The sequence below is a fragment of the Trichomonas vaginalis genome, chromosome IV (genome assembly GCF_026262505.1).
Source record: "Trichomonas vaginalis G3 chromosome IV, whole genome shotgun sequence".
In the NCBI taxonomy this organism is placed as follows: Eukaryota; Parabasalia; order Trichomonadida; family Trichomonadidae; genus Trichomonas; species Trichomonas vaginalis.
In genome coordinates this window covers 31,918,547-31,939,872 of record NC_067206.1, presented here as the reverse complement: position 1 = coordinate 31,939,872, position 21,326 = coordinate 31,918,547, and the positions used below count along the sequence as shown (strand labels likewise).

At 31.9% G+C, this 21,326-nt stretch overlaps 9 protein-coding genes and 1 non-coding gene across 10 annotated transcripts, besides 2 other annotated features; 4 read left to right on the top strand and 6 right to left on the bottom strand.

Annotated features, from left to right (window-relative positions):
- Window positions 1-2,479: 2,479 nt before the first annotated feature.
- On the bottom strand, window positions 2,480-3,067 carry TVAGG3_0204920 (Arp2/3 complex binding; the record flags this gene model as incomplete). The annotated part of the gene is made up of 1 exon (XM_001321917.2): window positions 2,639-3,061. The coding sequence occupies one exon, from the start codon at window positions 3,059-3,061 to the stop codon at window positions 2,639-2,641; it is 423 nt and encodes a 140-aa protein (XP_001321952.1).
- Window positions 3,068-3,724: 657 nt separating this feature from the next.
- TVAGG3_0204910 (RNA polymerase II transcription regulator recruiting protein) lies at window positions 3,725-4,291 on the bottom strand (the record flags this gene model as incomplete). Its single annotated transcript, XM_001321916.2, has 1 exon — window positions 3,779-4,252. The coding sequence occupies one exon, from the start codon at window positions 4,250-4,252 to the stop codon at window positions 3,779-3,781; it is 474 nt and encodes a 157-aa protein (XP_001321951.1).
- A 913-nt stretch (window positions 4,292-5,204) lies between these two features.
- On the bottom strand, window positions 5,205-6,196 carry TVAGG3_0204900 (FK506 binding; the record flags this gene model as incomplete). The annotated part of the gene is made up of 1 exon (XM_001321915.2): window positions 5,328-6,176. The coding sequence occupies one exon, from the start codon at window positions 6,174-6,176 to the stop codon at window positions 5,328-5,330; it is 849 nt and encodes a 282-aa protein (XP_001321950.1).
- Window positions 6,197-6,275: 79 nt separating this feature from the next.
- On the top strand, window positions 6,276-7,403 carry TVAGG3_0204890 (pectin lyase-like family; the record flags this gene model as incomplete). The annotated part of the gene is made up of 1 exon (XM_001321914.2): window positions 6,413-7,384. One exon carries the CDS (start codon window positions 6,413-6,415, stop codon window positions 7,382-7,384), a length of 972 nt encoding a protein of 323 aa, XP_001321949.1.
- Window positions 7,404-7,609: 206 nt separating this feature from the next.
- Window positions 7,610-7,681, bottom strand: TVAGG3_0204880. The gene has a single exon. It is a non-coding gene; the product is annotated as a tRNA-Val (tRNA).
- A 167-nt stretch (window positions 7,682-7,848) lies between these two features.
- On the top strand, window positions 7,849-8,469 carry TVAGG3_0204870 (uncharacterized protein; the record flags this gene model as incomplete). The annotated part of the gene is made up of 1 exon (XM_001321913.2): window positions 7,876-8,283. One exon carries the CDS (start codon window positions 7,876-7,878, stop codon window positions 8,281-8,283), a length of 408 nt encoding a protein of 135 aa, XP_001321948.1.
- Window positions 8,470-8,556: 87 nt separating this feature from the next.
- TVAGG3_0204860 (microtubule binding) lies at window positions 8,557-10,059 on the top strand (the record flags this gene model as incomplete). The annotated part of the gene is made up of 1 exon (XM_001321912.1): window positions 8,559-10,028. The coding sequence occupies one exon, from the start codon at window positions 8,559-8,561 to the stop codon at window positions 10,026-10,028; it is 1,470 nt and encodes a 489-aa protein (XP_001321947.1).
- A 322-nt stretch (window positions 10,060-10,381) lies between these two features.
- On the bottom strand, window positions 10,382-10,885 carry TVAGG3_0204850 (uncharacterized protein; the record flags this gene model as incomplete). The annotated part of the gene is made up of 1 exon (XM_051226436.1): window positions 10,382-10,885. One exon carries the CDS (start codon window positions 10,883-10,885, stop codon window positions 10,382-10,384), a length of 504 nt encoding a protein of 167 aa, XP_051111422.1.
- Window positions 10,886-11,315: 430 nt separating this feature from the next.
- TVAGG3_0204840 (phosphoribulokinase family protein-related protein family) lies at window positions 11,316-12,898 on the bottom strand (the record flags this gene model as incomplete). The annotated part of the gene is made up of 1 exon (XM_001321911.2): window positions 11,351-12,898. The coding sequence occupies one exon, from the start codon at window positions 12,896-12,898 to the stop codon at window positions 11,351-11,353; it is 1,548 nt and encodes a 515-aa protein (XP_001321946.1).
- Window positions 12,899-13,511: 613 nt separating this feature from the next.
- Window positions 13,512-14,352: a mobile genetic element.
- Window positions 14,353-15,498: 1,146 nt separating this feature from the next.
- On the top strand, window positions 15,499-15,735 carry TVAGG3_0204820 (N-acetylmuramoyl-l-alanine amidase family; the record flags this gene model as incomplete). The annotated part of the gene is made up of 1 exon (XM_051226435.1): window positions 15,499-15,735. The coding sequence occupies one exon, from the start codon at window positions 15,499-15,501 to the stop codon at window positions 15,733-15,735; it is 237 nt and encodes a 78-aa protein (XP_051111421.1).
- Window positions 15,736-17,095: 1,360 nt separating this feature from the next.
- Window positions 17,096-21,326: part of a mobile genetic element that runs on past the window's edge.

Genomic DNA, 21,326 nt, shown 5'->3' with positions numbered 1-21,326 from the left:
CATTCTGGGAGACATTCAGAGGCAATGTCTCCCGGAATGAGACACTGTGACCGACAAGAGTGCACAATACACTCTTGTCGTCAAAGTTTTGCAATCACATTCTGATTGCAGAAGATTGTCTCATTCTGGGAGACATTCAGAGGCAATGTCTCCCGGAATGAGACACTGTGACCGACAAGAGTGCACAATACACTCTTGTCGCTCAAAGTTTTGCAATCACATTCTGATTGCAGAAGATTGTCTCATTCTGGGAGACATTCAGAGGCAATGTCTCCCGGAATGAGACACTGTGACCGACAAGAGTGCACAATACACTCTTGTCGCTCAAAGTTTTGCAATCACATTCTGATTGCAGAAGATTGTCTCATTCTGGGAGACATTCAGAGGCAATGTCTCCCGGAATGAGACACTGTGACCGACAAGAGTGCACAATACACTCTTGTCGCTCAAAGTTTTGCAATCACATTTCTGATTGCAGAAGATTGTCTCATTTGGGAGACATTCAGAGGCAATGTCTCCCGGAATGAGACACTGTGACCGACAAGAGTGCACAATACACTCTTGTCGCTCAAAGTTTTGCAATCACATTCTGATTGCAGAAGATTGTCTCATTCTGGGAGACATTCAGAGGCAATGTCTCCCGGAATGAGACACTGTGACCGACAAGAGTGCACAATACACTCTTGTCGCTCAAAGTTTTGCAATCACATTCTGATTGCAGAAGATTGTCTCATTCTGGGAGACATTCAGAGGCAATGTCTCCCGGAATGAGACACTGTGACCGACAAGAGTGCACAATACACTCTTGTCGCTCAAAGTTTTGCAATCACATTCTGATTGCAGAAGATTGTCTCATTCTGGGAGACATTCAGAGGCAATGTCTCCCGGAATGAGACACTGTGACCGACAAGAGTGCACAATACACCTCTTGTCGGTCAAAGTTTTGCAATCACATTCTGATTGCAGAAGATTGTCTCATTCTGGGAGACATTCAGAGGCAATGTCTCCCGGAATGAGACACTGTGACCGACAAGAGTGCACAATACACTCTTGTCGCTCAAAGTTTTGCAATCACATTCTGATTGCAGAAGATTGTCTCATTCTGGGAGACATTCAGAGGCAATGTCTCCCGGAATGAGACACTGTGACCGACAAGAGTGCACAATACACTCTTGTCGCTCAAAGTTTTGCAATTCAATTATGAATGGGATTGTCTCATTCTGGGAGACATTCAGAGAAATGTCTCCCGGAATGAGACACTGTGACCGACAAGAGTGTACAATACACTTAATGTTTTCAAATTTTCAGATTTAAATTTAATCTTTATTTTCATCATCATTTATAGTCTTGTTCCTTTATACAGTTATAATAAATTATCGTCAGATTCTAATATTTAAGATTCTTACTACTCAATTCAATATAATTATGTTAGTCACTCATATTCAGGAGAATAATTTAAAAATCTATAGCTCATATTTTGATAGTTATATATTTAGATGATATATATTGCAATTCCGGTTTCAACACGATCAAATGCCAAACCAAGACAAAATATATATGAATTTTCAAAATATCGATTTACATTAGAATCTATATCTAATTTTATCAATACACAAGTAGTGAATGTTCAATACATCTTTGAGCAACGTGAATAGCACAATTTTATAGGATTATTAGTTGATTATATAAAATATAAGCCAAATCGAATCTGCTGTATAGTACTTTAGTTTATCATTGAATGTTAAATGTGTTCATATAAATATTTGAGTCAGATATCGCATTTTCTAATTTCAAAATTTATCTCATGAAGTTAGAATTTATTTGATCATACAACATCATGTTAGTCAAACCAGAGTTCAATGGCGATTCTAAAATGGAACAAATGCTTGTTTTATCAAAATGTTAAAATATTAATCTAAAAAACTTAATATCTAACCAAACCATTCTAGAATTATTATATACAGGTATGGGCAATCTAAATGCACACGGAATTCGGAAAATTAAAAAGAATATTTATGAGATTATTAAATCTTATGTAATTCAATGAAAAGTAGAGAATATGAATATCCATAGGCTATATATCAACATATGAGTTTTTGGTTTGACCAATACTATACTAATGTGATCAAATTAATCTGATTTCTTAGATTTTCATTTGAAGCATTTGCAGTAGTAGGGGTACCTTTATATATTAACATATTAAAAAATTGCGCTCCGATTCGCAGTTTCTTTATGATTTTGAGATTGCATTAGATTTCGCGATGCAGAAAAAAATCACTTTAGATTCCCGTCAAACTCTAAGTATAAGCATGTCTCTATATGTAGAAACTGTCTGCGCTATTTATTTCCCGGCTCAAAAAACCACGGTGTCTGTGTGAGGAAAATACCCATTTTAGGACCCTGGGTAGGGGGTCATGAAAATTTTCCAAGAGTTGGAAATATAGGGTAAATCTTGGCAAATTATAAATCTCAGGAAATTCGGAATAATTTTGAATTTTTACATCATATAATCTTCCCTTTAACAAAATAAACTAAACCAAAATTGAAGGGAAACAAAAAAAAAGTCATTTACAAAAAAAAAGGTAAATTTCATTTAAAAAGTTGTTAATATTATTGTATAGACGAAAAAAGAAACGCTTTACCACTTGTTTGTTGTGAACTTCTCAGCCATTTCTTCATCACCGAGCTGATAACGCTTCTTGATTTCCCAAACATAAGTAATGTTGAAGTCCTTAGCGATTTGGCTACGAGCATTGGAGTAAACAATATTTGTTTGGGCTGACTGTCCAGCAGGGCAGTAAGCGATTAATACAATTGGGTATGATTTACGACCATCCGCGTGAGTCCTTTCGGGCATTGCGATAATAAATCTTGGCTGATCAGATGGTAACTTCTGAGCAAGATCATCAAGAGTGATTCCTTCCTTGAATTCTTCGAGAAGTTCGACAGAAAGATTTTCAACGTTTGGAGCCATAATCATTGAATGGTTTGGTGTACGGCTGTGATGGAGGTCGTCGTATGCGTTACGAACCTCCTTAGTAATATCAAGACCCATTGTCATTTTCGGAAAGTGAAATGATGTAAAGTTTACACGGGCAACGAGAACATTTTAGCGACAAAAATAGTTTTTTAATGTTCTAAATTGTATATACATTATTTCAATCCGAAAAATCTTTGTGCTTCATAGTGAAAATAAAATTTCTCTCCTTTCATCTTGTTTAAATCATAGCAGCTTCTTGGACATAGCATTTTTTATCGAAATGCATCTTGCTTCCAAAAGCTAATAGAGTAATTTCATTCATATTCTATAGATTCAAAATCCCAACAGTTCTTGTAAGTGGCATGATAAAAGATTTTGGGATAATTAGCAAAGTATGATTAAGTTCTTCAATAATTATCGTATTATGAGGTTAAAATCTTCGATAAGTTTCAGATGAAATTTTCGAGGTTTCAGTTAATCAGAGTTTTTAGTGTTATTTCAAGTATAAATTATAAATGCAGCATTTTGGCATAGAAGCTAGTCTAAACGGATGTACAAATTTTTGGAAAATTACATTTGCCTAAATATTTAACGTAATCACATGTATAATCAACACAGTATATGCATACAGTTCAGTTCGTTAGCTGCTTTTTAGTTCCCACGCTTTTAGTCTGTATGGCCAAAAGGTCAAATACCAAAAACGAAGGTTAATTTATTCAATAGTATATACATAAAGTTTATTTATCTAATATTTCATACAAAAATTTCAATGAAATCACATTCATCAATGAAAATTGATCAATTGGATGATTCTTCTGAGTTCTGGGAGGAAGTGTGGTACTTATTGATTCTACGCTCAAGAACGTAATAACGGTTTCTTAAAGCGTTGTCTGATCTGTTCACGAAGAACTTAGAAATCTTCCTCCATTTTTGTCCAAATTCTTTGAACTTTGAAAGAAGAAGTTCATCTTCTTGTGGAGACCATGGGTCATTTCTGAGAAATGGATTTAAGTAGTTGTTCCATCTCTCACGACATTGTCTCGCAGATCTGGTCCTCATGAGTGCAGCTACTTCATTCCAGTTGCTGCATAGTCTCGATGTTACGATGTTATAAAGCATCATGTCTTCATTTCTATCAAACTTAATCTTTTTTGGTCCTTCATTTTTAATTTCAGGCTTGAGGAGGGCATCAAAGTCAAGTGTGTGGTGCTCTGGCTTGGCGACTCCAATGAGATTTGAGATTGGTGGTAACGTGATTGATGGTTTCTCCATAGAATGTAAGTTGGTTAGTATAGATGCAAAAGAGTTGAGAAAAATTTCCAGAATTCCGATAAATTTTGACACCATTCAAATTAAAATTACGTCAATCTTTAAACTTATTTTGTTTTTATGAACTACTAAAAAGATGAGAATTATATCCATATGTTTCAAAAAACGATTAGATATTTGAAGGAACAGAATTTTTTCTCACAATTATTTTTTGAGAAAGATACTTGGGCCATTATAAAAATATTCATGCTTAAAGAGTGTGTATACGAATTATCACTAAAATTTAATGAATTAACATTTGGGAAATAAAATTGAACAAATTATAATGGGTTGGTCGATATTTATAAAGAAAAAGGTTGAAAAGGAGAAATATAGAAGTACCTAATAAAACTAAATATTGCCGATAATCGGTTCAGAAAAAAATTTGAAATAAATCGATGATAAAACTCTCAAAGGAAATTATTAATAATATTAATAAAACACCAAAGAAACGAAAAACCATTTGTTGATTGGTTAATGTTGATTCACTTTTTGAATATATATTTTTTCATTGGTTTAAGGTGCTCTTAAAATCATGTGAATTATATGATACTTCACAATGAAATAAAAATTGACCCGCCTCCTTGAAATTTGAGAGAATGTTAATAGCATTAAATTTGTAAGAAATTTGATGTGAAGATACAATATTATTTGGTACCCAGTAAGAATCATTTAATTCATCGTGCCGATGAAACCGCTTTGGTGAAAATTTCAAAGCGACTTTTGCAAGCAAAAAAATATTCGACTAAATATATTTATTAATAGTTAGGCATCATTGCCTTTCGAGAAAACTGTGTTTTATGCTTAAAAAGTTGAATTATTCATTCATTTTGAATAAAAATATAATAATTATCATTTATACTTAAAAGGATTTTAGATAGGTATTTGTTGCATCTTGTTTTTCAGGTATGTAGTGATTAAAACCTATTTTAACAATTTTTTTCATTTTCGATTTACGAAACTTGTATTTTATATAAAATTCTAACTCATAGAGTATTAAAAATTGAATGATATCATATGCATTTATTCCTATAACAATTTAGAAGAATTTCTTACCTGCCATCTTCTTATATACATTTTCTTGTGCAGATTTCATTTCTGCGCTAGCTTTTTCAATATCTTTTGTACGTGATGAAAATACAGGATCGTTATTTGATAATTCTAAGCCTTTCTTAAGATATTCTTCAGCTTCTTCAAGTCTTCCGAGATGAATTAACGCATCAAGCTTTCTAAGGATGCAGCGTTGATTTGTCTTGTCCTTTTGAAGAATTCTTTCGGCATTATGCATTGATTCTCCCCATTTTCCTAATTTAGAGTAAACTGTGGAAAGGTTTGAGCGATACTTATCGAATAAGAGATCTAAGTCATCACCAGTATGGCATTGAAGGATTTGGCAGCATTCATGGTAAAGAACTGAAGCTTCTTCGTATTTTTCGTTACGATATGCTTCACCAGCACGTTTGTTAACTTCTTCTGCCTGTTTGATGGCTTCTTCTTTTGGCATATCTTCGAGAATGTATAATAAATCGAGTTCAACAAAGAGATTTGCGTTTGGTGGAACTGTTGGAGGATGTCCAGCTTCACCGTAACCCATTGATGAATCAATCTTTAATTCAGCTCGTTCACCTCCAACCATATTCAAAGCAGCAGCATTAAATGCTGGAATTTCGCATGATCCTACTGTAAAGTCAAATGGCTTGCCTTCATCGCGTGTTGAATAGACTTTTGGCCCGTTTTCGAGCGACATTGTATAATGAATTGCGACTTTTTGGCATCTGCGAGGCCTAGCGCCTTTTCCGGTCCTCAGTGTGCATTTCATGACTTTTCCATCATGTGCTTCTGATATATCTACCCACTCCTTCTTTGTAACAGTCTCACCTTGAAACATGTCAAAAAAATGAATGGAATTATTTGTTTGGCTATTTTAAAAAATGTAAAGTGAAGTTTACGTGTCAAAATATATTAAAAAGTTTTATTTCGATGATTTCTTTCATAGTTTTTCTTAGAATATACCAAAAGCAAGAAGTTTTGCTATCAGAACAAGTGTCCCAACTAGGCAAAACTGAAAATTTCGAAAAAAACAAATTAAATATTAATCAAATTCCAATAATTCAACAAATTCCAATGCAAATATCATACAATCATATTAAAGATCTTAAAAGTCCATTCGCTAATGAATTAAATCGCCAAATTCATACAAATAACGCTGCACATCCGAATTCTGTCAAAAGAAAACGATATTCCAATACTAAAATCACTTTAGATTCAACAAGATTCGACTTGTGTACATCTGTGAATGAAAATGGCGGAAGCATCTTCGTTGAAAACAGCCAAATAAATTTAATTTCGTGTATCTTCTATAAATCTTCCTCAAATTGCGGTGGCGCTGTTTATGCAAATGGTGGTGTAGTAACATTTGAAGACTGTTCAGCCGCTAGATGCAATTCCTCAGATTCCGGTTCGGCATTTTATTTCAACAATACAGTTGTATCAGTAACAAGAGGATTTATATTAAAATGCTATTGCGAAAAATCAGGTTCCTTGTACTTTCACAACTCACATATCACTGTTAAAGATGTTAAGTTGTATGAAAACAAAGCAAAAGATTCTTTACCTGGCATTGTAGTTATTAAATCACAAGGATTAGTATTTGGTATATATTTCAATGAAAATGTAGCTGAAAATGATCAAAATGGAAGAAATATTGTCTTCCAATCGACAGGTGAAGTAATTTTCGAAAAGAGTTTCTTCTTTGGAGAAACAGATAAGTCAATTACATATTCAAATGATTGTAATCTCAGAATTCACTCTTTAGTATCAGAATCTGGATATAGAGTCTTATTTTCTAGTTTTGAAAAGGCTAGAAATGTTCTGATAAGTATAGATTCATTCAAATCTGATCTTCCTCCTTTTCCAGAACCTCCTTTTGAATTAGACCAAGAATTTTTCCAATGGTCATTAATGGATGCAGGAATAACTTATGAGAGGATCGTTATTATCGGATTTATCATGCTTCTTATCTTCCTTATTATTGTTTTTACGATTCCAAAAACAATTGCTCATCCTATCCAAGAAGTGATGTGGGATCGTATTTAAATACATTGTTGCTTGTTTATTATTATAGAGTTATAAATATTTATTATTAAATAATTCAATTTTTTTTTATTTTGAGTTTCAAGGAGATTTTTCTAGGCCTAGTTGATATAAAAGTTTGTTTTGGCGCATAAGTGTTCAAATGATTAGCTTTAAAAGGCATTTACTCAACGAGTCAAGAGTTTTTTTATTATTTTTCAAGAAAAAAATAAAGACGAAGAAAAAAAGTGCCCCAAGCCAGAATCGAACTGGCCTTCCATCCGTGTAAAGGATGTGTTCTAACCGATATACTATTGGGGCTTCACATTTTGAAGTCTTTTAGATGACTTTTGATAAGATTATTGTAATTTCTCGGTGGATCCGTAGAATTCAGTACTTTCTCCTCCAATGTTACCCATAAGTAATTTTAATAAGGTTTCAGCAATCTGATTTTAATTGAATGCATTCAATTTTAATTCCGTCATACTCAATCCTTTAAAAGTGTCAATCTTAAAATGACATTCTCTGTAAAAAACGCCAGTGCTGAAGACGTTATTAATGATCTTAATATGGCATGTTACTCATGTTTCTGTCCGTTTTGTGCAAATGGACATAACTGGGCTGCTTTGCAAGGTCAAGATTGTCAATTGCACCATTGCTTATGTGCTCCTTCACCATTTTGGACACGTCAAGTTATACGTCAACGTCTTCATGCGAAAAGAGATTTTGTAGGTGATTGCATTATATTCTTCTGGCTTCCTGAGGTTGGTATCTGCATGGATACAGTTGAAATCAGAAAATCACCTGATATTAAGGGTTCTAATGAATACTACTTTGGTGAAAACAAGAAACCAAATACAGAATATTCTCAATCCTTCTCAAACCAAAGCAATCAACCATTAGTTGAGACACCTTATTATTAAAGTTATGTAAGATCAATTATTGATGTTTTTTTACCAAATATTTTTTATTTATTTTTTTTATCACTTTTAAATTATGATAAGCATTGTTTTATTTCGGTGTGCTTATTAATGCGTTCTTATAAGAGCCAATTTATCTTTGAATTAAAAATCATATAATTTTATTTCCTGCAAACCCTTAAAAATAATGCTCAAAATGTACATTTTGTCTGTAGTCGATCTATATTGTACTAAATAATCGAATAAATAGAGAGTGCACGTTTAAAAATTTAGTTGTGATGACTGAAAATGAATCTTTTCTCTCAGAAACTTCAAATCAAATTACCAAACTATGGAATGAAATAGGCTACACAATGTCTGAAACTAAAAAGGAGAAAAAGCAAATTGAAGAAGAGCTTTTAAATGTACTTGCAACTCATTTACAGAAAGTTCAACAGGAAAAGAAAGATATTGAAGATAAAATCCAACAACTAACAGAAAATTACAGAAATCTTCAACAGGCTGTCGGTCAGAAGCCATCAGCAGAAATTCAATTACCTCAAACATCATTAAGACAACGTCATAATGAAATATTAGCTCAATATTTAGCACTAAGGAATCAATTTAAAGATAAAATACAAAGTTTCCAAGTATTGCAAACAGAAATAGAAAGTCAATTCGATATTCTCGGAGTACCAGCTGAGCAAAGAGGTGAATTCACTTCAGTAGGTGATAAAGATTTGTCAGATGCAAGATATTATCGCTTCAAATCTAAGAATAGCGAACTTGCCAAAGAAATTGAAAACAGAACTGCAACAATGACAGAAAATCTCAAAACAATCAATGATACACTTAATGAACTCGATGAGAAAATACCAAAAGAAATTGATGATCTTTTCTTATCTGATTCCATTACGAATGAATCAATGCAAAAGGTAGATGAATACATGAGGAACTTAAATGCTGAAAGAGAAAATAGAATTAAAGATCTGAAAGATGTTGCTCAAGAGATTATTTATATGTGGCAAATATTAAACACTTCAAAAGTCGAACAAGATAAGTTCTTTGCTACTCATTCAACTCTTAGTCGTTCTAATATTGAATCATCTAAGGAAGAACTCAAACGCCTTCAAAATCAACGAATTCAACAACTTCCAGAAATTATCACTCGTCAACAAAGTGAAATTCAGCAACTCTGTGATAAACTTCATGTAGGAACATCAGTAGATATAACAATCAATCCAAAAGTCATTACAAATAAGGAAGAAGTTTTCAATGATTATCAGGAAGAAATTTTGAAGCTCAAATCAATATTAGCAGATGCATCTAGTTTCTTTGATCTTATTGAGCAGCGTGAAGCACTTGTTTTTGAGCAAAACTCAATTGAACATGCAAGAAACGTCAGAGCTAAATCTAAAAACAATTTCACAGAGCCAAGTATCAAAGTTAAAGAAGAAAATGACTTAAGAAGATGCAGAAATCTCTTACCACGTATTGAAAGGAAGCTCAAACTCGCTCTTCTTGAATTTAGAGGACGTCATGAATCAGATTTCATGTGGGATGGCCAGCCATACATTGGATACCTCGACCACATAATTCTTAGCGATATGGAAATCAATAGAGCTCTGAATTCAAGTAGAAGAGAAGTAAGAAAAAGCAGAAAGAGCGTTGCTCCTACTGCGGAACCTCTTCTTCATGAAAAGTCAATAAAAGCACGTTGTAAAACAGATGTTTACGGCATGCAACCAAAACATTTGATGAACTTGTAACTCAAAAAAAAAAATATTATTATAATATACTTTATTTTTTATTTGTATTCCTAAATATTTATTGTTTTGAAACTAGTATGAAGCGCTTTTATATCTTAAGATGTAAGTTTCTTAAATTGATTTATATTTTACTTCATTATTTAAAATAAAGAGGTAAAATCAACAGTAGTCATTGTTCCTTTGAGGACTGAATTACTTGTAAACAAATATCGTTGATATCTGATTGGATTTGAGTTGGATTTTGATAAATAAAGATGAAAATATCATTTTGAAATGAACGAATTCGTTACTTATTACTTTTGTAATTGAATGGTCAACGAAGATAATGAATTTGAGGAAAAAGATAATATACGTTATTTTGTTCTAAGCTTCTTTGTCTTCTTAACTTGTGGTATATTAGTCTGGAGAGGTTTTCTATCGTAAGTGTCGTTTTCTAATTCATCGCGCATCTGTAGAAACGTGTCTCTTTTGATTGGAGATAATCTTTTTCCTGTTGCTACAAAGTTTGGCTTTGTTCTTATAACAGGAATATCAAAACTAGTTGGAGGTTCTACGATTGGAAGGTCAAAATCAGGTAAATTTGGAATAGAATCAGGATAATCTTCACTCGAAAAAATCGTAATTGTATGATTTTGCTTTGGAGCATAATCTTCGTCATCTTCTGGAACAGGCCTTGGAATATATTCGTATTCTGGGAAAGTTTGAGGTGCTTTTGGAGGACTTGAATATTGAGGTTCTGGAGGAGCTTGTCTTGGTTGATACTGAGGTTCTGGTTCAGATCCGAATAAGTGAGAGGACATAATTTTTGATTTGTTTGCCATAGCCTGTTCATTTCCACGTGGAACCCATCCTTGCATTTTAAATTTTTGAAAAAATTTTGGCGAAAAGTTATAACCAAAATAAAATTATACTATTTTTATAAGATTTTTAAATAAAGTGGTTATAACGTATCTATTTTATAGTTTTTCTTTTCCAGAAAAATCTCCAAATTTTTCTCAAAAACTCAAAAATGATAAAAAATCTCAAGAAAATTATCATTATTTTTTTAATTTTCAAAATATTTTTGGAATCACATGAAGACATAAACCAATTGTAAAAGTCCTACATAATTCGAATTTCATAGAAATTTTAAAGTTTATCATTCATCAGAATGAAATATTGAATAATTTGATCATTTATATGAAAAACATAAGGGTTCATAGCTAATTACCAATTTGACATAATGTTTATAATAAGAATCATTGATAATTTGAAATTTTTAAAAAATAATTTGAAAAATTAAGTGCATTACTTAAAAAAATGTTTTATTTGTAATGATCGAATTAATATGAAAGGTCTGAACCTCCAATGAACTCTCTGATCGTTGAGACCTTTGAGATATTCTCTGGGTTGTATGGGTAGAAGAGTTTGAGGAGGCTTAGGAGCCTCTCGACCTCACGAGTGATAACCTTGCAGTCTGGGCTTTCAGTATTCTCTCCTGGATCTGGGAATGTTCCCTCAGATAAGATAACTCTACCCATAATAGCGTAAACGTTGAGTTCGTAAAGGAGGGCTGAGTTGAAGAACATCTTAGCATTCTCGTGGTAAGGGAAGATATTTCTTTCTTCACCGAATCTTACGGATGTCCACATAGAAGCTGATCTTCTTGCAGAAACGCCACGGTAGTTATGGTCACGGATAGTACGTCTGATAAGACGAAGATCTGATGTGGCCAAGCGGTGGTTCAAGTCAACGTGCATTGGTGTAAGGCAGCATACGTAAATTGGTGTCACTTTTTGGAAATGTTGTAAGAGTTCTGGGTTTAGACCGTGGATACCTTCGAGGATCAAGAAGTTCTTTGGTGGGAGTGTAAGGAACTTCGTTGTGGAGTCTTCACCTTTGCTGGCTTTGAAATTGAATTTTCTGACTGGGATTTTTTCGCCGCGGAGGAGCATTGCGACGCGCTCTGCAAGGAGATCGACGTTCATGGCGGAGATGTGTTCGAAATCGCGCTTGCCGTTCTCATCCATTGGAACTTTCTCTGTATCTTGGAAATAGTCATCCATTTCGATAACTGTAGCTTCGAAACCGCTGACACGGAGTTGGATGGAAAGTCTCTTGGCGAATGTAGTCTTGTTTGATGAGGAACCACCGGCGATTGTGATTAATCTGTTATCTTGGAAGTCGGCGCATAGTTTTTGAGCAATTGTGGCAATCTTCTTTTCATGGAGGCCTTCGTTGATCAAACGAAGCTCCTCGATACGCTTTGTATAGACTGCTTTGTTGATTTCTGTAATGTTGTCGGCTTTGAGAATTCTAGCCCATTCCTCTGCTTCCTTGAAGATTGAGTGAAGGACTGGACGGTCAACAAATGGAGCGATTGAGTCTGGATTCATGATTGTTGGCCATCTGAGAAGAAGACCTTCATCGTACTTGCGAATCTCGAAAACTTTGAGCTTGCTCTTATCAGTGCACATGTCTTCGATCATATAATCGATAAAACCGTCGAATTGGATGCATGGAATGAAATGATCTTGCCAAGCCTTCAAAACACCAACCTTATCTTGGCGATTGTATTCTTCATCGAAGAAACGAAGTAATTCTTGGCGACCAATCTTTGGTGTTTCGATTGGAAGATCATTATCAATCATTTCATGCATTTTTTCTGAAATTTGTTGGATAGCTTCATCGGTGATCTCGTATCCATCGGCATCTACACAGTAGAGTCCATCTCCAAGGGTATGCTCGACTTTAATTACACCTAAGTCAAGTTTGGCGTATGCGCATGATAGGAAAAATGTCAATGTAGCAGATTGAGCAAGGAGACGGTTCCTTGTGATGCTATCAAAGCGTGGATCGATACGTGGAGCTTGTTCTGGTTCCGCAGACATTTATATTGTTGTCACATTTTCGTCACTTTTACTTCATTGTTTTTTTGAGGTATTCAATCAAATTTCTTTTGATACAGAAGTATTCATTGTGACATGTAGTATCGTTTTGTCAAAATTTCGGCATTTTTTAGTGGTGGATATAAACTTTGTTAAGTTTACAAAAAATTCTAAGGATTAATGATGAATACACTAAAAATATTGATATGACTTTTTAACTTTTTAATTTTTTTTGAATGGACTATTTTTTTAAAAGTTCTTATATCGGGTCAGAACAGTAGTATATATGGATGGGTTATGTGACTTTTTTTGTAAACGTAAGAATTCATACAATATCGAGCGATTTTGTATCATTTTTTTAACACATTAATTTTAAAATAATTTATTTATTTATTCTTACATAAATGACCCAACAAGTAAAACCAGATAAAATAGATTATCGAATTTTAGAGGATGGTGTTCCTGTTTATATTCAAAGATTTAAAGGGAAGCAATATTATAGAATTGTTAATCCTGAATACATAAAACATTTATTTAAAAAGGAAGACTGTGAATTATTAAACGTTAATGAATATGAAACCAATAAATCAAAATTGAAATATAAATATATTGGAAGGAGTGTGGGACAAACTATCCAGTGTCACTTTTTTATTAACCTTATTTTAAAAAATTAATAAAATAATAATAAAAAATTATTTGAATCTTTTACATTAATTGTTTCTTTTTAAAAAGTACCTTTAAAGTACAATAAACAAGATTTGAATCTATCTGTGTTACTTATTTGAGTCTAAGAGCCATTTGTCAGATTTTCCCGAAATGCAAGGTTAAGATTTTAGCAGCGACTAACTTTGAGTGTACATATATAATTGTTATACTGAGTACTTTCTATCTGTGTTACTTATTTGAGTCTAAGAGCCATTTGTCAGATTTTCCCGAAATGCAAGGTTAAGATTTTAGCAGCGACTAACTTTGAGTGTACATATATAATTGTTATACTGAGTACTTTCTATCTGTGTTACTTATTTGAGTCTAAGAGCCATTTGTCAGATTTTCCCGAAATGCAAGGTTAAGATTTTAGCAGCGACTAACTTTGAGTGTACATATATAATTGTTATACTGAGTACTTTCTATCTGTGTTACTTATTTGAGTCTAAGAGCCATTTGTCAGATTTTCCCGAAATGCAAGGTTAAGATTTTAGCAGCGACTAACTTTGAGTGTACATATATAATTGTTATACTGAGTACTTTCTATCTGTGTTACTTATTTGAGTCTAAGAGTCATTTCTACCATAGAACTAGATATTGTCTCTCATTAAATATATATAACTGTAAACTGCTTAATTCATTTATCTATTTAGATAAAATTATATTTATATAAGATTTCATGTTATTATTTCATCTTTATTATTTTTTTTTATTTCTTTGAAAAGTGACACTGGATAGTTTGTCCCTTTCTCATATTGGAAGTGATGAAAGATGCAAAGATAAAGATAAAGTTTATACAGTTTCATATTATGAATGGAAAACCAATAAGATAAGAAAACATTTAGGAGATTATGGTAAAAGTTCTGAATTCTTCAAATCTAGTATGTACGAGAGAGTAAAAGAAATTAGAAATAATTTATTTAAATATTTTCTTCTGACATTTTTGAATAATTTATTTTTTTAATTCGTAAGAAAATGAGTGGATCAAGATTCGTAACCGTCAATCAATTAATGGATGCTCTTTCACCAATTCTTGAAAATGTTAAACAAGTAGATGTTTATTTCGATGATTATGTAGAAAGTTTATATTATAAAGGTAAACATAATATTAAACCCATTGCTTTTGCATTTGATAATAAATTAATTGAAAATGCAAAAATTTGGGAATTAATTCCAGATATTGAATATATAACGAATATAACTAATAAATGGTTCAAACGAATTCCAACCACAAAAGTTCTTTGTAAATTAATGATCAAAACCGAGGCCAAAGAATTTCATGAATTTACATATCATCCAAATAAAGTTTCAGAACTAGAAAATGAAAAACTTCAGAAAAAATTAAACGATAGACTTTCAAATGATCGTATTGAAAAAATAAATAAACTAGCAGAAGTTGCATTGAATAATGAAATATTTGATGAATATAACCTTGAACTCAGTGATGGGCTTTAAGGACCCGGGCTCAACGAGTCATGATTTATGAAATCAATAATTTGATTTATTCGCTCTTCAATAATTTCTATTCTTTTTGTTAAATCATCTATTTTCATTAATGAGGTGATTCTTGATTGAGGAATAGATTTCAAACTAACCACTCCTTTTATTTTTGAAATTTTGAATCCATCAACTTTAAACATTTTATTCAATTTACATGTTGTCAATTCTTCAAATAATTTTTTATTGTTAGCATAATAGTCATTAAATTCTTCAACAGATGAAAAATTTTTTATTTCAGTAATTGGTTTAACAACGTTTATTTTTTGTTGAACATTTTCACTTTCATTTATTTCTTCCTCCTCTGTTTCATTTATTTTTAAAATTGGTTTCATTTATCATTAAATAAAAATTAGAATATAAGTGATGAAATATATTTAATTTTAATGAAATAATCAGAAATGGCGGCAGGATTCTTTAAAAAATTATGGGATGGAATTAAGAAAGCTGCGGGTTGGGTTCATCAAAAGATTATTAAACCCATTGCAAACTTTTTGGCACCAGTAGCGAAAACGGCAGGAACTATCATAGGTGGAGTATTAGGTGCTAAAGCAGGTAATCCGGCGATGGGAGCACAAGCAGGTAACGCAGTTGGTGGAATTGCTGAAGGAATACTTAATAAAATAGGAGGTAAATAGTGGAAAAATAAATAAATATTATTTTTATCTTAGTATCGGTTGAAGTCTTTGATAAACTTTTTCTCCTTTATTTAATATTTCTCTTATTGGGGCAGCTTTTGGTGTTATTGATTCAGCAACGTCACTAATTGCTTCTTTATTCTTAAAATCCAATTTGCTCCTTTCTTCATTGTTTCCTTTACCTCTCTTTTTACTTTATCCCACAGTTTCTTAAAGAATCCTGCAGCCATTTCTGATTTAATATTAATTAAAAAATTCATTTCCATCTTTTAATTTTGATTTTTTATTATTAATAAATGACGACTAACTATTTAGTGCCAAAAAACCAAACCGATTAATGGAAATGTGTTTCATTCATTCGAAAGATAAATGAAATATTTGCAAAGAATGACGGTAAGAAGATATTATAGAGAACTTGAAAGTTCATGCTATGACTCTGATACTCCATATTTTGATGATAAACAAACTCATTTAAGAATTACAAATCCGGCTCATGATGTGAACCAATTAGGTGACACATATATTAACGCAAAGTTAAGTAACTCTAGTTTCAAATAAAGCTTTCACATGTGATGCCGCTTTTAAATGCATGCGTTTATTCGTTGGTTACAAATCATCAAATCAAAGCTTTAAACAATTAGAAGTAGAAACCGAAAGAGGTGATGCTGGTTATCTTCAGATGGATTGTGCCCCGTGAATCTTTCGCATTTGCAACATATAAACCGAAATCAGAAAGGAAAGTTAAAAAAGTTTGTTCATTCGTTATATAATAATGTTCAAAAATATGATAACTCAGTATGTGGAAATATATTGACCCTTCAGAAGTTTTCAAGAAAGCAAATGAAGAAGTTGATGTCACTTTTGATATGATTATTCCAGTAAATGATTTGTTAGCATTTCAGGCGTTCGATGATTATCCTAAATCATTTGGTGATATCATTCTTAAATATTATGTTTTCAGGGATACTTTAGTATTTTGTCAGGTTGACCCGTTAAGAGTTGCTGATTTACAAAATTACGTTTATGAAAAAGATAACTGATGAAAATTATGAAAAGATTATGAAATCATGTTTATAAATATGATCGCAAATTCCAACAAATCGGACTTCCTACCAAATTAATTACAAGCTTAGCCGCTACATCTGCTGACGCAACAGTTGAGGACGTTATTATTTCATGCACAAAGATGGAAGTTTTAGAGGATAAATGCATTACACCAGGATACGGTTTAATTGAAGAATCAGTTAAAGCCCACGTTTATTCAGTAAGGAAGATCCATTCATGATTCCAGCTCAACATATTGACGTTCGTTTCACTAAATGGAGGTTGCATCACTCCTGAAGGTATTAGCTCAGATTTCTCATACGCTCTTCATAATGTTACAGATGTTGTGTTAACATTTCCGAAGAATGCAATGCAAAGAACAGTTTTAGAAAATCCAATGCTTCGAGGTCTTCAGGTCACTATAGATTCCAGAAACTTCCCCGATCAAGCGATGACCACAGTGGGTGAACATATTCTTTACACGTATGCTTCAAGCTTCTGATTTAGATGGAGTGAATGAATGCACAGAAGAATACGAGGACTCATTAACTAGACCACTGAATGCATGATGATGGCACGCCATTAGCTAGAACATGGAAAGACCAAACTTCATTCTTATGCACTATTCCAGTTCAAAGTGATGGAGCGGGTATATTCTTTGATGGATTAGAAACTTTCAACTCACAAGTTACAGTACAAGTGAAAGCTTATCCAATCATTCAGGGTGAAAATGACACTTACTGTTCAAAGGTGACAAATCCTCCTCAGGTTTGTTTACTAGGACTACATATTGGACATGGACACCGGATGAAGGTTTGAAATATCATCCAACAGGTAACCACCACAGTATAGAAGTTCATATGATGAAATATTGATGAATAGAAATGTTTAAAATTATAAATTTATTTTTGATTAAATGGATTTAAATTCATCCACCCCTTATGAAGAATTAGCAGGAGTATATAATACATACGTAGATGATATGATTAATGAAGCATTGAGTGATAATAGAAATGCTCTATCTAAGGAAAAATTAATGAAAATTCCATATTCTGAATGTTACTTAAATTCAATCACTGCAGCAATTGGTAAACAAAATAAAGGTAAAACATTAACGATATTAAAACAAATTATCATTATTGCTAACACTTCCCCCTATTCACATGTGTTAATTATATCAACCGTTCAGGTTCACCTTCAGATGATACATTTGAATCTTTAAAGCATTTAATCAAAATTCCAATTATTTATTTATCACAAGAAGAAGCAGAAGATTATTTAAAAAACTTTTTAATGTATAAAGAATTTATAATAAATCAAGAAGCAAGAGGATTAGAGGATAAATTATTGATAAACAACGGGATGAATTATTTGAAACACTTTCTATTTCAAATTTTGATAAAGAATTTTTGCATTCACTAATTTTTCTAGATGATGCGTGAAATCAAAACTAATAACTAATGAGAAATCATATTTTAATCAATTATTAACTCAATGTCGACATATTCAATGTTCATTCTTTATGGCTGTTCAATACTTTAAAGCATTAAGCACAAACATTAAATCAAACCTGTCCACCCTTTTCATTTTCAGTGGTTTTAGTCGTCAACAGTTGAACGTTATGCTTTATCAAGTGAATTTACCAATGAGCATTAATGAACTTTACACACAATATCAACAATTAGGTGAACATGGAAAAATAATAGTTGATTTAAATAAAGGAGGTGTTAAATTTGATTAACTTTTTATAATTAATTTTTATTTTTTATTTATAATTAAACATGACAGAAATTGCAAATCTTCTACAGGTTCCATTAAAACAAGGAACAAACAAAAAGGGTGCATATAATAGAACTATGAAAGTTCCAGACGGAATGAAAGAATTAGTCCACATTGTTGCCGGTCTTCAAAAGGATGTTAAACAAATGAGAAACGTTTTAACATTACCAGAAGCTCAAGCATATGCCAAACGTCAAGGTCCAAATTGGGAAGCACACGAAGCAGACATTACGGGTCCAAATGGAAAACCCGATGGTATAAATGAAGTTTTCGTTACTGATGGTCAAGGTAATATTAAAGTCATAAATGGTTATAAATTAACTATATCTGATTATCCTAAACGTAAAGCATATAATGAACGTTATCCTATGCAATTTGATGAAAATGGAAAAGCTGTTAAACAATACATTGGAGAAGGTGAAAATGGTCCAATTAATTCATACCGTTATAATCCATATTCTCATTTCAATGAAGAATTAAATGCTATTGAAGAGGGACCGGATGGATTACCACGATATTCTAACCAGTTTGATGGTCAATATGCAAATATTAGACCCGAAATTCCAGCTAAGAAATTCTTTAAAGTTGCTTTATTCGATCCGGTGTTCAATGAACAGAAAGAAGCAATGAAAGCAGAATTTAAACCAATTCAAGTGGCAAGAATTTCTTCATCTTCACTTTCAGAAGCGTTCAAGGAATTGATAAAGAAACCACTTTATTCTCAACGAGGTTTAACTTATGATTTAGTTAAGGAATCAGATAAAAGAAAATTTGAGAAATCAGTTGATTATAAGAATGCATGTAATGAAATGATTAAAGATATTGTAAATGATAAAATAAGACTGGGAGAAACTCAAATCATTATCAATAACATAATTGGTGCAGTTACAAAGAAAGTATAAGCAAACAAGGATGAACCTTGGGATATTACCGTAACAACTAAATAAAACTTTAAATATATTTTTCTTTTTTTTATTCAATTATAAATGAGAAGACGTTTCACTAGTCAAAAGAACACTAACGCAAAAGCAGAGATTACGGTTGGTTATAACGTAAATGATGATAAATCACGAATTATTCAAAATGTTAAAGTTAATGTTAGTCCTGAATTAACAAGGTCAGCAACTCAACCAAATTTATTAACTCGTGACTTACCAAAGAAAGAGGAGGAGCAAAATAAAGAAGATGAAGACCCAATCATTTTATCTGAACCCGGTAAAGAACCCGTTGAAATCCCCACATATCCAACATACCCCCCACCTCTTTCATCAAACATCGAGAACCCATATAAAATAGACATTAATTCTGAATTAATGAAAATTTACCGTGATATAATAACTGATAATTATGATTCAATAATAAATTTAATTGACCAATCTGGTTTAATTATTTTACCTTATGAATCATTAATTCACATTATCGCCATTCTTTGTGATGTTCAAGATTCAGACGTTAAGATTCAATTTTTCATAGATGATGAGGTTTCATGCTGTGGAACAGTTGCAAAAATAAATCCTATAAAGGATATTAGCACAATTAAGATATCAAAGAATGGAACAACAACTGAACTTCATTTAACATATAATAATATTTATAATAAAATAGTTGATGAATATAAAATATCACTTGAAAAATTCTTTGTTAAGGCTATTTAATATTCAAGCATTAACATTATCGAATAATAATCCTTTGAATCATAATCAATAATAATTGACCTTTCACCAGTTTCTATCGTTTGTTTTATTTCTTTTTGTTTCCCACTATCCGGATCGGTCATTGTAATTGTTTTTGTTATAGTATCAGCTTTATCTTTAACTTCAATCTTTTTTCCATCAGGATATTTTAAACCAAAATTCCAAAAAATTCGATATTGTCAATCTGTTCATATTTTAATCTATCAATTACATTTTTAATACCATCTGAAAAATCTGATGAAATGGTCATTATATGGGTTTGATTGAACTAAATTTGAATGAAGTGAAATATAACCTGTTGATGAATATGACATTGACTCGTATTTTCTGAAAACACTAAAATTTATAACATGAATGAATTTCTTATTCGTTGAATTTATGAATTCTTGAGGTAATCTTATTCTAGTTTTATTTATCACTGGAAAATAACGCTTTACCATATTTTTAATCGTAATAAAAATGTCAATTATCAATATTATTTCGAATAATAGTTGTGAATTAAATTTAACAGTTAGCGGAATTTATAATGTTACTCTCGTTTCTGTGAGTGGTAAATTTAATCCCATTCTTTTAGACCCTTCAGATTATATATCATTTATTAAAGATGACCTTGAAAAAACGTATGATATGTATATAAATAATGTGATAGCGAAATGGGATATTAACATGATTTTAAGTTATTTAAATGAATCATTTATCGTATGGTATGAAGAAAATTTTAAATCAAAACCCGATAAACTTTTTGAACTTGATGAAATAAATAACCTTATTAAATTCCCGCTGAAAATTAAATTTTGTACTCCTCATCTTCGTTCATTGTTGGGGATATTAAATTTTGAAAAAGATGTTGGGGATGTTTTGTATTCTGACACTGGTTCCAATTTCATTTTAATCAAATGTGATAAAGTTAATACCCCAATGAGATTTTCACATCAAACATTAGACCCTAACTCTTACCCATCAATACAAAACATTTTATCCATCAACTTAAACACATTTTCTTTATCATATCCGTTTCAATTATCCGGGAATTCATTTATTCTTCATTCAAAAGATTTATCAAATATTAAATTT